At 36.0% G+C, this 16,272-nt stretch overlaps 1 protein-coding gene across 1 annotated transcript in view; it reads right to left on the reverse strand.

The window, feature by feature from the left end:
- Positions 1-6,115: 6,115 nt before the first annotated feature.
- The window catches only part of mettl15 (methyltransferase 15, mitochondrial 12S rRNA N4-cytidine), a 58,389-nt gene continuing 48,232 nt past the window's right edge, over positions 6,116-16,272 (reverse strand). Inside the window, exons 5-6 of the mRNA XM_030131077.1 lie at positions 15,768-15,946; positions 6,116-7,703 (exon numbers count right to left, since the gene is read on the reverse strand). Of these exons, the coding sequence (XP_029986937.1) occupies positions 7,276-7,703; positions 15,768-15,946 (607 nt within the window). The 3' untranslated portion in view covers positions 6,116-7,275. The remainder of the gene's footprint in view (positions 7,704-15,767; positions 15,947-16,272) is intronic.

Below are 16,272 nucleotides of genomic sequence, written 5' to 3' on the forward strand. Positions count from 1 at the left end.
TTGTGCTGGTGTATATGTTGGTGCTCCTCCATACTGGCCTGAGAGTTGCAAAAGCTTGCAAAAACACCAGGGGTCAAACAAGGATGCACTGTAAAAAAAAAAAATCCTGTTGTTTTTACGGAAAAAAACTGGCAGCTGTGGTTACCAGAACAATACTGTAAAAAAACACATCAAACCGTGAACATATTTACAGAGTAACATGTAGATTTAACATTCTGAACATGTGAATTCAACATTAGATTTCAGTGATATTTACATCTTTAAAATGTTAAAATTTTCTTTTTTATGACTTATTAATTTAATTTATTTATGTATTTATTTATTTTAAGTATGAGAATATGCTGTTATTTCAACATTGTGGTCTTGCAATTTAAATGGCACCACATTGCTTTTCAATTTACAGTTTTATTTTTTCAAAACAATAGAAATACATAATTTCTACATACAAATATGGTTTTGTTAACATACTCTTCCTGTAAAAATGTGTGGAATCAAAACAAAATACAGGATGTAATATTAAATGACTAAATATATTAATTTTAAAGATAGAATGAATAAAATTATTAGAGATGGTTTTAGGAGTTTGAATCTTGTGTCCCAAATATTTACGTTTGTGACTGATTACAATATCAATCTATAGTCTGGATTTCTCATGCTCCTCAGTGCTTCTAAAGCAGGGGTGTCAAACTCATTTTAGTTCAGGGGACACATTCAGCCCAATATGATCTCAAGTGGGCCGGACCAATCAAACAATTACAGTGAAAAAAGAAAAAATTCAAATTATATTATGAAAATGTTTACGTCTACAAACTATCCTTTAAAAATGTGAATAACATGAACAACCTGAAATCTCTTAAGAAAAACAAGTACAATTTTAACAATATTATGTCTCAGTTTTTCATTTACACATGTGCATTACAACTTACAGATCACAGTGGATCTACAAATACACAAAACATTTAATAACAGGCAGAATATTGGTAAAAATGCACTTATTTTTCTTAAAACATTTCAGGTTGTTCATATTCAGGTTACTCACATTTTTTGTGAAAGGATAGTTTATAAATGTCAGCGTCTTGAGATTTTTTATAACTCCTAAAATAACAGCACTCCAAACAGGCACACAGAGCTGAGGCTTTTGTTGGCGAACATGTGGAAACACTATGGCCAGTCACTTCCATGTTTTTTGGGCCTGTCCGAAAATCCAGTCATATTGGAGGGAGGTGGCAACCGAGATAAATAAAATAATAGGGATGGATTTAGATAATCCTTTTGTTACTTTATATCTTGGTAAAATACCGGAAGCAGTCCTTCAGAAGGATAAATACTTATTGAAGATACTTTTTGGCAAGTAGTAGGAAAGCTATAACCCAAAAATGGTTGCAAACCGACCCTCCAACTTTGGACCTCTGGCGTGGGATTATTAAAGAAATTTACTTTTTGGAGAGACTTACTTTTGCTTTAAGACTTGAGTTGGAGAAATGTACTGAACGCTGGGAAAAATGGATTGTGTACGCACCTTGATTAATACAACCATAATTCTACAATGATGTATGTGTGCATGATGTAAAAGAACATTTTAAGTTTAATTGTAACACCCATGATGATCTCATGTTCATTGTTTGTTCTTTTGAAAATTAATAAATAAAAAGTTACAAAAATAAATAAATAAATAAATGTCAGCGTCTTCATGTAATTTTACTTTTTTTTTTTTTACACTAAAACAAAGAGAAAACTGTGGAGTTGTCATTACTTATAGGTTTTTATGATAGTATTTTACTGGACTGACCCACTTTAGATCATATCGATCTGTACATCCTTGATTGTTAGTTTCTTCAGTGTAATTTTTGCATTTCAAAAATTCATCCTGTGGGACAGAGTGGACCCTTTGGTGGGCCGGGCTGTATATTTGACAACAGTGTTTTAAAGTATGATCAAAAACCTGTTGAATCACATCTACAGACGACATGATACCGCAAAGAAATAAGTGATCCAACAAACCCCAGCCTTGGATTGTTGACCTAATGTAGCCTTTTGTTTTTGTTCAGTTCATTTCAGAAATACATTATCTGGCTGTTACGCACCAGGTAGTCAATTATAGATTGATCCACATTTACAATAATGTCACTGTCTTACGCTATATTTACTTTTATCTAAGGTAACTGTCTCCATGGTGATGGTGAATTAGCAGTCATAGGTAACTATAATTTATGATCACTGATGCTATCCTGTTTTATGATCTTCTCTTGCCTCCACTCATGCTTCACACTTTTTCTTTCTCTCACTATGTACTGTATAAGCTCTGTCTTGTCTTTTTGTCATCTTCATATTTTTCTTTTTCAATTCACCAAATATTTTTTTTATTTTTTATTTTTACTGAAGTACTTCCTCTTACTCCTCCACACTCCAAAATAAATGTTAATATTTTTTCTTGTTTCTTTGTACTAAAGGTCAATTAAAGGAACTTCTATGTTTATTGGTCTTCAACACAGATCAGCTGTTTTCTCATTGTGGGAACTGACACACAAAACAGACACACAAAATCAAGCATGAATATGATGAACCGTCTTATTTTACTACTTTTATGTATAAAGAACCAAATTTGGTCCTGGTCTCTGATATTTACTTTCCTTGGATTTGTATTCAGAAGGCCGTTAATATGCCAATAAATAAAGGAGCAGTGTCAAGGAACAATTTAAGCTTTATATTAATATGACTGCAATGGACTTATTTGATGTTTCTTTGCTCTGTTTTGTTTATAATTTCTAAGTAAGTGATGAAAGTATTATATTTTTCACATACTATTTTAGGACACTACGCAAAAACTGAAAGTATCTTAATATAGATGTTGTTCTAAACCTTTTCCTCGACACCCTTCCACGAAGTTTCATGAAAATTGCCACAGTACTTTTTTTTTTCTTTCCTGTTGAGAGACAAACAGAGGGACAGATAAGGGTGCAGACATAAACCCCATGACATATGGATAAAAAAAATACAACATGTTTCTACTCACACAGCAGTCGATTAAAAAAACAACACCAAAATCTACATTACACAGAGAAAACCTGAAGATTACTGGTGTTTTAACATGATTATGGTCAAAACGTGACAAATATTTCAGAAGAAGAATCTTTATTCTCCTCTGAACATGCTAAAAATGCAGGAACACACCACATACTGCAGACTAGGAGCAGTGGGCTGCCATGTCAAGCAACTAGGGAGCAAATGGGGGTCGGATGCCTTGCTCAAGGGCAGAAGACAACAATTCCTCTGTCCAAACTTCTAGACCACAGCTGCAACCAAGATCTATAGGTTGAGCATGTAAAGCAATTATAATGCAAAAAACCCCCAAAAAACTCAACATTGAGTAAAATTAAGTACAAGTGAGTATTTCAGACAAGACTATAAACAAAATTAAAATAAAGACAAAGGAAAGTGTTTGTTGCAGTGGTACTTATTGCTGTCTACACAAGATATTTGTCACTTTATAGCCCTATTAGCAATGAAACACTTGAAGTCAATGTGTCCAAATACTTTTGTCCACATTGTGTGTTTATCTTAGTGTAGAACTGGGTGATATTGGTTTAAAAAAAACAAAAAAATAAACAATTTCTTTATCTGAACTCATGTAACATACATGTATATTAAATCATAAATTTATAAATATATATAATAAATTATATAGCTACAATATGTGCAGAAATGTCAATGTGCATTACTTGCAAAAAAAAAAAAAAAAGAATTTAAAAAAAGTCGTGCATTGACCCGTGGGAATCCATGGCTTCTAGAAGCAGTGGAGTTGATAAAATGAGGAGCGGCGCTAAGCTTATTGGTGTAATACACAGTTTAAGAAAAAACAGAATGGCACTTAATTTGTTTTGTATTGAAATCAAAAGTAATAGATAAGAACACATTCATAGTTACCTTATACATTTTTTTGAAAGGGCTTTACATCATTACTGTATGACTTCATCATATTCACATTACTTGATGCTGGGGGGCCAATAAGGAGGGATAAACATGACAAATTCATGGGGCCCAGTAGTTGAGGGGGGCCCATAGAGCAGTGTAGGGGGCCCAGTGGATATAGAAGTTGTGAAAATTTCATGCAAGAGAGGTGTAGAAGTTGGGAGGTGAACGTTGAAAGAATGTTAAGGTTCGGTTTCCTTTTCACTGTATCGTAATCTGTTGTTATCAGGTTTCTGCAGAGCTTGATGGTAGGCTTATCATTTGAATCAGGTGTGTTGGAAGAGGGATACATCTAAAACATGCAGGATAATGGCCCTCGAGGACCGGAGTTTGAGACCCCTGCTGTACACCATTGTACCTAACAGGAATCCTGTTAGAAAATGATTTTTTTTCTCTTAAAACCTATTTTGGGTGAGAACTATATAAAAAATCAAGTGATAAAGTCACAAAAATGTAATCAATTTTGTGAGAAGATCAAATTTTTCAAAATCAAATTAGCAAAAAAACCTGACCTGATTGAGAAAAACAGATGTCATTTTTGGATTTAGCGGTGCAAAATGGTCCTAATTCAGTTGAAAAAACCTAGACAACTTGCAAAAAACATTTTTTTGTAACCCAGTGCTATGTTTACTGGTGTAACACACAGATTAGGAAGAAATAGAATGAACCTCGTTTTGTTTTGTATTGACATCGATGTGAACCAGAGACTTTGACACAGGACTGAACATGGAGGAGGTGAACGTCAACAGATCGGATCTAACAGGCGACCAGCGGAGTGGAACTGGGCCACAGTAAGAACCAGACCAACTTTGTTAGTGAGTGATCACAGCTGGACCCGCTTCTCCCGTCATGTCCCGGTGGCTTCGTTAATCCGGATCCAGCCCCCTACCCCCCTTTTGCAGCTGTGAATGGACTCATCTGCAGGCCACCTGTAAACCCATTGTAATTTAAAAAACTAATAACTCCAAAAGTATTGGGTTGTATCAATAAGCTGTTTTCACCCGTCTGATCCTTGACCCAAAATACGAAACTAGTGCAAAAGCCACAGCGGCTAAAATTTGCTTAGAAGTCTTATTTCTGTCTTTGTGCATAAGAAATCAATATAAGTGAATCCTCAAAGGAACTTTGTGTTGGTAAATGCAAGTTATGCAAATGTACAGGATTTCAGTTCTGTTGCAACATGTTGATGGTCATATGAACTATGTTTTCAGCTCAAAAATGTCCAATTTCATCACAATTAATGCTATATTTTCATGTCACAAATGGCCAAGTTATATTTTAACTGAATTTACCTGAAAAACAAATATTCTATTCTTTTAGATTCCCCAACTTTTCTTATAAGATTCTATCCTACATATCACATGTTTTATTTTTACAGGTTCAATATGGAGTATGGTGCTGATCCATCCTGCTTATGTTACGCCAATACATACATTAAGAATGTCACACGTCACTTTTTAAATCAACAGTTTTTTAATAATAAGCATTTTTATAAAGAAATAACAATTCTATATTGTTATTTACTCTTTAGTATGATGATAAACTATACAATAAATGATTATGATCCTAGTTTTTGCACAGGGATCATTTGTGGAAACAGTGACATGGCTGCCGAGCATCAGTATGATGGGATCCATAACAACCATGTCACATCCGTCCACTGCCACATTTTGTGTTTTTGTGTCAGCTGTTATTGTTTTAGATCCACAATACTAACATTTATGAATAACAGCATAATTAGCAATAGTAAGTATATAAGTTTATTACTAATAAAGTACTGGTACTGACCAGAGCATCATGGGTAATGTCACGTCCGTCCACCAGCAAAAGTTTTCACATACATGTGCTATTCAAAATCCAATATTTCTGAAAATATAGCTTCTACTGTCAAATAATATCAGTAGTCTGTGCACAAATGTATTAGCATTATTTCAACACAGTTCTATGTATTTATCACAACTTTTTTTTTTTGACAAAAATGGCCACTCATTTGACCCCCTAAGTAAATTTTAGCCGACAGGCTAGCTCTGTCCAGTTTTTCAGTTATAAAGCTGATGGCTTTTATAATACAGATACTACATCAGACAAACAAATCAGTTGCATTTTGAATACAGGAAGCTCTGTTCATGAATTTACTTCTTTTTTCTTCACCTCTATTAATCAAATAAACTACAGATGTTTCCCAGTCGTAAAATAGGGAATACATCCTTTAAAACCTTCAGTGGTGCTGCATTTATATAAAACAGGCACAATTAAGTATAAAAAAAAAAAGTCTTCTAGTTTCTTGTGCCTGCTTACCTCCTGCTCCTGTACACTGTAAACAGATATAGCTGCAGATGAAGTGAGGTTTTTATGGCTCAAACGTCACAGCGTCCTCCATCAACAGGGACAGTTAAGGTCTTTTAATGACATTCACTGATGTCAAAGGGAGGGACGTTCAAACTCCAGATATGGCATCATTTCATATTAGACAACATAATTTTAGACACTATTAAATGTTACTTGCGCCATTTAGTTTCCAAGGTAACAAGAAGGGTATATTTAGAGTGAACTAAATTGAGATGGAAGAAAAAAGTGTTAATAATCTTGATGGAGCAATTGCAATTAGTCAAAGTCAAATAGTAAAGATCAAAACACCTCATCTGCTTCCAGTTGAAGGTGAGAGAATGCTCAAGAACAACCTCCCCACTTATTCAGCACCACTTCTGACACTTGCGTCATTCAGTATTTAGTGGCATTACTGATTCATATGGTACAGTAGAGGTTTCACTTGAACTACTCATCAAGAGACGTGCAAGGGGATAAAGACATCAATGGAAAAAAGTATGTTCTGTTCAGTAAGTCAGGTTATTTAGAAATAATAAACACCAAAAAAGGCATCAAACACTGCAGAAGTAGATATCTTTAAGAGACCATAACACACTGTACTCTAAATGAGACAGCAGAGGAAATTTAAGGAAAATATGACAAAATAGTTATTCGTTTTTAATTTGTGTATTTTAACGTAAAAAAACACAACCATTAAAGCATCAAAAAATGTAAAAATTGACAAAATAGTTTATGATTTTCACTTCAATTAACATTTTTTTCCTATGTAACAAGAGATTTATGTGTCAAACTTTGGCTCTGGGTTAATGTATTTGGGTTTTCTCCCCTAACATTAGCTTAGGTTGATCATAAATGTGCAGATACAATCTTCATTTTTTGTGTCTACCAATGCATGTAGACACATTGTTATCCACAGGAAGTGAGTCTAAAAATTTAATTTTGCTTTTAAAAAACATGTATGTGAAGTGAAGCCATGTTTCATTGTCTTAGTGCTACCCTGAGTTTTGCAGAACGTCCTCGTGGGTTCTCTTTTACGTCATCCGTCTCTGGAGTGATCACCTTTTTTTGCACAGGAAGCCAAAACACACTTCTATTTTTTCTTTTCTCTTCCAGTTTTTCCTTCCTCGTGCCTTGTTTTCTCGGGCTGAAGTGATACTGGTCTAGATTAGATAAGTCCTCTCCCTGGAGGAAACGTTTGACGAGTCTGTCTTCCAGTGAATGAAAGGTGATCACGCACAAACGTCCTCCTGGTCTTACTATCTTCTGCGCAGCTTGTAGGCCCGCGTGCAGTTCGTTCAATTCATCATTCACAAAAATTCGCAGAGCTTGGAAAGTCTTAGTGGCCACATGTGCTGGACGATGTAGTCTGTCTTTGCGTGCATAGATGACAGCTGCAGGAAATGACCCTGGAGACAAAGAAACGTATGTGAGTTCAGTCTGTAAAAACTGAATATTAAATTAAAGTACAGTGGTAGAGAAAGTTTTTGGACACCTCATGCATTTGTGATATAGTGCATTAAGAATCAATCTGCAGTCACTGAACTCTGCCAAGTATTGTTTCATTCTCCAAACCCACATGTTCCTTTCTGCACCTGATCTGTTTCATCAAGGTCAAAACTGGATGTTTCAGCAACATAATGAAACACATCCAGGACATGAGATGCAGAAACTGTCAAGAATTTAGTTTCAGGATTGAAAAGATTTTTCTGCAAATATGTCATGCTAATATTTGAGATTGTGTAAAAATTTAAAGGTGTCCAAAAATGTGTTTTCCACGACTGTATTAGTACATATTTGAAGTCTGCTTTATTCTATGTGTACTAACAGTACGTTGAAAAATATTTAAAGTCTTCAAAAATGTTCATTGATGTTCAGGTGTTCAATATGAAATGACTGAAAATAAAAAGATTTCATCAAGTATTCTAGTCAATGACAAGCATATGGCTTCAAAGAAATATGATAAAGGAGATGGAAACTCAAGCAAAGCATGAGGAGACTAAGGAGAGTGGAAGGTCACTTCAGAGTATTCAGTAAACATTGCAGGTCAGTTCTTCAGGTCAGGACTCAGTAGTCTGTCCTTACCTTACCTCTTTTAAGACTGCCATTATAACAGACCGCCTAGGTGTCTTCATGTTTTCATCACAATAAAAGTTGTTCTCCCCGTTTGCTGGGGTTTTCTCTGGGTACTCCTGCTTCCTCCCACCATCCAAAGACATGCACTGATTGGTTAACTGGTTAATCTAAATTGCCCAGAGGTGAGAATGTGAGAGTGGTTGTTCAGGTTGTTTGTCTGTATAGCCACTTTTACAAAGAGATCCTGGAAAAAAGGTGAGATGGTGATCTCACCTTTTTTCCACCATTGACTGATTTCCACAGCCAAGCCAAAGGAGGAACAGAGGTGGGACAGACTGGACTTTTACACAGTGGACCTGAGTTACAGAATCAAAGGGGCAGTGACACAGTGCAGCGTATAGTGTGACGTATAACTTGTGCCTCAGAAATATCCCAAGCAATGCGGTATTGCTAACCTCTACAGAGTCTTTCACAGTTCCACACATGTTAGCATGGATAGAGTCCTCCGCCCAAAGTGACAACAGCTTGCGGATCTCGGCATCTCCCCAGTTCGACATCTTTCTGGTCGTGTTGATATGTTTGTTTACTGCACACAGCCCGCGCTCATTTTAAAATCCCCCCAGCATGGGGGTCGCACACGCGATATGTCATTAAAATGACACACGATGGTTGCGGAATGAAAGGTGTTCCTTTTACACAGCATTCCAGAATCATGAGTCCACCTTTATCATGGCTCTGTTACTACCTCCAGAGGCGTTACAGAGCCGTGATAAAGGTGGGACCAAATGATTCCACCATTTTGTTTACACAGACATCGTTCCAGAATAAAAACAAAATATTCCCGTAACAGAAGTGCTGTGTAAAAGGGGCTTATACGTCAGCCCTGCGATGAACCGGCTACCCATCCAGGGTGTACCCTGCCTTCGCCCATAGGTAGCTGGGATAGGCTCCAGCACCCTGTGAACCTCGAGGACAAAGCGGTTCAGAAGATGAATGAATGAATGAATGAATGAGTCAGAAAGTGTGTTTTTTTGCCAATTCTTTTGCACGTTTGTTTTCAGGAAGCACTTAACTTTCAATATCTGGACCTTAATAATCATTATTATAAATAATAAATGCTTAAAATAGTGTATTTTAGTATAAAAGAAAAAACAGGACTTGAAATTTTTAGCAAATTTATTATTGGAAACAACTGTAAATGTCCATAATGAAACTTTCTGAGATTGCAGAAATAAACTTTCAAGTATTTTACATCTGTTCAATCATGCTTTTTGCTCTTGAACATTGGGTACCCATATTATGGCTTCATATTTTTTGTTATTTCCAGGCATTTTTTAACCTGTGCGGAAGTCTCTGAAACAGTTCCTTTTTACTACTACTACCCACATTGCTGCCGTAAAGTGTTATATAGTGTCGGAAAACTCAGGATTTCAGCTTTCCGATGTTGCAGCACCGGAGTAAAAGCTGTTGTTAAAGGGTTAATGACTAAAAAATAGTATCGTAGTTGAGAAATGTCCACACCGATGGGCAAAAGAGGAGTACAAACAGCTAGCTACATATGACAAACCAAAGCAAAACATAAATCGCAAAACAGCTGCATTTTCAGCTGTGATGCTTGGTAATCATACTGAATAATCGCACAGGTCTTTCCAACTCATAATTGACGTCTTCACTGGATGCAGCTTCGAGAATGAAGTACTTTTTTGTACTTTCTACCTGTAACATAGAAAGCTAGTTTTGTGGTCTTGATCAACATAGTATGCAGTTCTTTTTTTCTTTATTTTAAACAAGCCACTATAAGCAATGAAAAAAATAGCTGCAGCATGACTGAGCGGCAGGTCCATCAGTGGCTCTATGTGGAGCAGATGGAGGGTGGAGATGGTGTTGATATGGTTGATGTGTCACTAAAATACCGGGATAAATGCTTCTGCCAAATGCCTTTCATGATCTCTTATTTCACCGACTGCCAGGTTCATATTTAGTTTTACTGAGTATAAAACTACAATTCCCTATAGTATGGGAACATTGTCAAATATTCTACTGTATGTATTCAGTTATTACACCGCATATTGTTTGCATTATCAATCCTTTTTATTGTCTAATATTAAATGAATCGACAATAATCATAATCAGTTTGATGCTTTTTGTTCTGAAAAAGTCAAAATTCTCTGATCGCAGCTTCAAAACTGAATATTTTCTGCTTTCATTCCTCCTCTGTGAGTGTAAAATGATTGGATATGGGATGTTGACATTTAAGGACATTTCATCATTTTGTGAAATTTAACAGATCAAACAATTATGTGATTAATCAAGAAGGTAACTGACAGATTAATAGACAACGAAAATAACCATCCCCAGTGTGTCGTGCTCTCAGTCTGCACCTGCTTTTGATATACTGCATGAAAATACAGTATATCTGAATGAGTCACACATGTTTATGCCTCCTCATACCGCTCCTTTATACCATTTTGAGTGCTTTTCGCTCAAAGTGCATTTGCAGTAAGGACAAAGGTAAAATTCAAGGCAGACATGTAGAGTGTGCCTTAAATGCTGAGCAAACTGCACTTTACTGGCCACTGCACCTGTTTGATAAACTGCATGCATGAATCACCGAGCGGAATACATTAAAAACACGGATTAAAGGGGACTTTAACCTCATAAGGACAAAACCTAAATGATGCAAAAAGCTCGCACAGGGTCCATGTTTACCAAGTCATAAGCACCGCACAGAAGAACAATTAGACACTTGTATAGACCCAAAGAGAAACTGCAATAAATAGAGAAGTGAGTGATGTGGCATTTCTCTCCTGCACTGAACAGCCCAAGGTGTGACTCACACTGCAATCAATACAATGCCTGCACAGCGAGGACCAGCCCTCACCAAGCCATGTGCTCTCTCTCTAATTCATCTTTCAAAGGTCCTACAGGCAGATCCGTGGAGAAAAGAAGAGATTAAGACGAGTACATAAAGCAAAAAATCAGGTAGTTAAGAAGGAACCACGACCCAGAGAAGCTATTACGTCAGACAACATACAAAATTAACAACGTAAAGCTCCTGCTGTATTATACGTTCCCGACTGTAGGTGTAATCAATAGGTATAATCAATACCCCTTCATGAACGATGATGAAATTCTTCAGTTTAAGCTTGAAATTGTCAGAAAGTGCGTTCAGTTGAACAGAACTAAAACGTTACGCATCAGAAAAGTATTGAAAATATAACATTTAAGCATGTGGTAAGACTGCCGTCATGGGCAGGTTACATATAAAAACGACTACTGATGTGGTACAATTTAACACAATGTGGTTGGATGTGATGCTGAAACAATACAGATACAGTTACACAGAAAAGACAGTTTAATTTGATTTCTATGGTTCATTTTAAGAAAACGCTACATAGTAAATTAACAGGAGATAGCTTAATTTTTACTTAACATTTTTGTTTCTCTATTATGGTCACTCAAGATCCCATTTCTTTCTTTCTTATTGACTTCTGAATATAATTTAGCCCTTAAACAGCACCCCCCCTCCAAAAAAAACAAAAAAAAATAAAAACAAAACTTTTTGACCAATTGTAAAATAAAAATAAAATCAGGTCTGGTCTTGTTCTGTCTGCAGTTATGATATTTGGAAAAAAGAAAAACATTCTCAGACAGAATATACTTTATAGGGAATAGTTTATTTAAAACCAAAACACAGCATTATTTTGGGGCCACTCTGAATGTGCATGTGTGTTTCAGTTTGTGGAGTGAAGTTTATCTGAACATGAGCAACGTATAAATATAACAGTTTAAAAAAAAACATTTAAAGACTTGTTTTGGAGACATAAGGGGATGAAGAACTAAGGTTTTAATCAGAAATGTGAGGCTTGCCGTCAGCTATGTCGATGATGTTTTTTTCACTTGCATATTGATAATATGAAGTTCATTTGAGATACAAAGGATTATAGGAAGGAGGTAGGACCATATACGTTTATACTTCATCCTAGTCCTGTTTGGGCATGTAATCTCATGAAAATGTGCTTATTTAATTATATCTTGAACAGGGTTTCTGCAGGTATCAGCAAATCTAATGCAATGCTTTTTAATGCCCTTTTAAAACAAACTGAATACCTATGTCCAACTGCAGATACACTTTTATATAAACATGACGGTTTACCATTGACAGGCTTTAACCAGGTTCTGAATAGTTCCTCCTCCAGTCACTTCTGGTGAAACTTGTATTTTCCTATTTTTCCGAAATTTGCTAGTATTCTCTCCACTCATTTGCCACATCATGAGCAAACTCACAGCGCGCTGCATTCCAAGCATCCGGTGTTATGACTTCATGTATTGGCCATAAACAACAGTCAATTAAAGGGTTTTGCCTGTCAATCATCACACTATACTTCCCGATCAAAATAATTAAAGGTTTATATAATCAAAATAAATCATGACTAACAAGATTTTTTTTTCCATCAAATGTATTACATTTTTTAATGCCTCTGGAAATAGAATTTAATGCTTTTTAATGCCATTTAAGGCCTTAATTTTCACGAAATTATTTAATGACTTTTAATGCTTTTCAATGACCCACCAAAACCGTTTTGAAAATTTGTTGCATGTTTCCTGTGAATTATTCTTTTGTTGATTTAATTATTACATGACCTAAATTTATCTAACCTAACTAATCTAATCTAATCTAAACACATGTATACCGCCGTAGCAGCCTAAAGTTTCCTTACATACTGAAATGTTGCTGCAAAACTTAGTTACAACTGTAACTGACAGCAGAGATGTGATGTACGCAGGAAAGAGTTTACAGATATGGAATCAATCTGCAGATAAATGTAAAATTACTGGCCATAAATTTCTATTTCTTAAGTGACAATGGCATGGGACATTACTTATAATTACATATAAATATGCTATTTTTACCAGCAGAAAGACTCTAGAAACAATGCACCTTGATTTCATCTTAAGTTGCATGTAATGCCAACTTTTTCACTCATCTTTTGAATTTTTACACATTTACAGTATCTCACAAAATAAGTTTTATATTCTCATATTCATAAATGTGTGTAGGTGCACCCTGGATTACCCTGCAGTCATATCTGTGTTATTATCACTAAATATGACAATGTAGTAAAGGATTTAGTCAATAGTGCTGAAACTAAGGGTTGTTTTCATTGTAGATCAGTCTGTCTGTCATGAGTGGTTCTTCATTTAATTTATGACTTGTTTTGTTTATAAAATGTAAGAATATGAAAAAATGTTGGTTTAGTGCTTCCTAAAAGCCAACATGATGTCCTTAAATGTCTTGTTTGTCTTTATTTAAACAAAAGAAATCACAAACCAACCAACTATTGAAATATAAGAAACTAGAATCAAAAAATTTGAGAATAAAATTTGCTTAAAACTTTAAACCAATGAATTGATTGTGTAACAGCTGACAGTTAATGGAGAAGACAATAACCACTTTATCTAAAATCACTGTTGTATTAACACTCGTTTTAAAAAAACTTTTACTGAGAGGATAAAATGATGTAAACAAACATGGTGAGAAAAAAACTTAATTATTATAGTACAAGACAGTACACAATAATTTAAACTGAAGTTTACAAATGTTATACACTATAATCCAATACTGCAACCTTCACACACTTTCCTCTGACACAAACTGTGTCCTGAAGAATCCTTCAGTATCAACAGATTCTGTCTACACACTGGGCTGTGTATTTGCACCATACTGAATCGACAGATACACAACGACTATGCCAAAAAAATCAGCACATACATCCTCAGAGGAGGCAGAAGATGACAACATGAGCTGTTCAAAATCGACACAAAAACTAAGGCTTAGAATTATATCTAGGATGTTTACAATAGGGGCTATAATATTATTACATAGAATTCTTTTAATTAATGAACCTCTTGTGACAGTTGATGGAAATCTAAACATATGGCAAAACAAAGTGTGAATTTACATGAGTTTCCATTCACGACAGTTATGAATATTAACAACTGGTCGTCATCATATTATTATGGTGTAAAACACGAACAATACACACAATAATCTACTATCTGAGCTGACTGAGGAGTGGATATACCGTAAATCAGAGGTATTTTGACCAAAACCTGAAGCTGGCTGACAGTTTGAGAACATCACACTATTTGTTATGCTGGCATTGGACACATCGTGTCCTGCTGACTCGTCCAGTATCAACAGATTCTGTCTACACACTGGGCTGGTTATTCACGCCATACTGAATAAATAGATAAAGAACAATGCCAAAAATTCAGCACATACGTCCTCAGAGGAGGCAGAAGATCACAATGACAGCTGTTCAAGATCAACACAAAAACTAAGGCTTAGCATTATATTTGGGATGTTTACAATATAACATTAATATTATATTGAAATATTGGTTTTATTTATGAATAAACCTCCTGTAATGTGACAAATCTGTGTACCCAAGATTTTAGGTAAAACCCAGAAATCCTCTCAGTATGGGAATGGGTGTGGGATTCATACCCTTTTCCCTTTTATGAATTATAAATAAAAACGCCAGACATGATTAGATGTACTGTATGTTTTTATGTACAATAGGATAAACCACACCTAAAAATTGTCTGCATAATCGAGTCATAGCCTACTTCTGCTTTACTGATGTTTTTCTCATCTTAGATAATAATAAACTCTCATTTATTTGTTTTGGACATATATTGGATCAAATATATAGTCTGAAAATGTCAGAAAACTATGCACTTTTTCAACTTTTGAGACTCTAGAGACCAAATGTCTGCTATTGATGGTTAATGTTTAGAAATTAACTCAAAAATATATGAATTATTACAGTAGTCACAGCTATGTTTTAGGTTGGTTTCCACATAAACATTGGCGGTGACTTGCTATGCACTTTAAAAAATATCAAACAGCTGCACTTACTCACACCTGTTCTCCCTGGGTGACACTGACGCACATGCTGCTCTGTGCAATAACTACTGAAACGACATCTCACTCCTTCAGCAGCTCAGATGTAGAGGCGTACGGCAAGAAAAACAATCACTGAAGACAAACAATGTAATCCGGGCTTTCTGCACGAGTATGTCAGGTGTGTGTGCATATGTGTGAGCAGATAACAGGGGAGACGCGATTTAAAAAGAAGGGGGCAAAGGAAAGTAAAAAGCTCTCTGGGAGAAGAGGGAAAAAAGGCTGGCTTCTGTATGTGAGATACTGTTTGGTTTGAAGGCATTATTTCTGTCTTTGTCTTATCTTTATCTCTCAAAGGGAGGCATGATGACTGAGATCACACTCCATGTAATTTTCTGAGACAGACTTCATAACTCCACTCGGGTTTTATTTTCCCTTACAGCCTCCTGAATGCTGCGGGACATTAATCAGTAGAGTGTGTAGCTACCTGCAACCACGCTAGCCAGCTGCTGTGTCCGGGTGATAGGGCTGACACGGCGTGCCTCCACTATGGCTGAAGCTATTTTCCTGGCGTGTCTTTCTTCCCCATATGCAGTGAGGATGGATGCAAGAGCCTGTTGATCTAAGGTATTCACAACGTCAGCAGCGCAGGGCATGTCGGGGTACCTACGCACAAAGAGAAGCCCAATTAAGCTGCTTGACGTCACGTCCTTGCTGACAGTGGCGAATCCTGACAACTCTGAGATACAGCTGAAAACCTTCATGGCTGACGGTTATGAATAGAATGATTGTGAGGAAATGAAAAGAGAAATGCAGCCTGTGCCGTGGCTCTAAACGTGTAATTTGAGCTTGTTGGTTTGCACATCATACTGGCGCTGTAAATTGCAATGATGTTTATTTCTGGAAATATTCTGAAGTGGGATCTCAAACTGCTGGTCCACAGTCCATTTCTACACCCCTCCCCCACCTCTGGTATGCGCATTATGTCAAAA

The sequence above is a fragment of the Sphaeramia orbicularis genome, chromosome 3 (assembly GCF_902148855.1).
Source record: "Sphaeramia orbicularis chromosome 3, fSphaOr1.1, whole genome shotgun sequence".
Classification (NCBI taxonomy): domain Eukaryota; kingdom Metazoa; phylum Chordata; class Actinopteri; order Kurtiformes; family Apogonidae; genus Sphaeramia; species Sphaeramia orbicularis.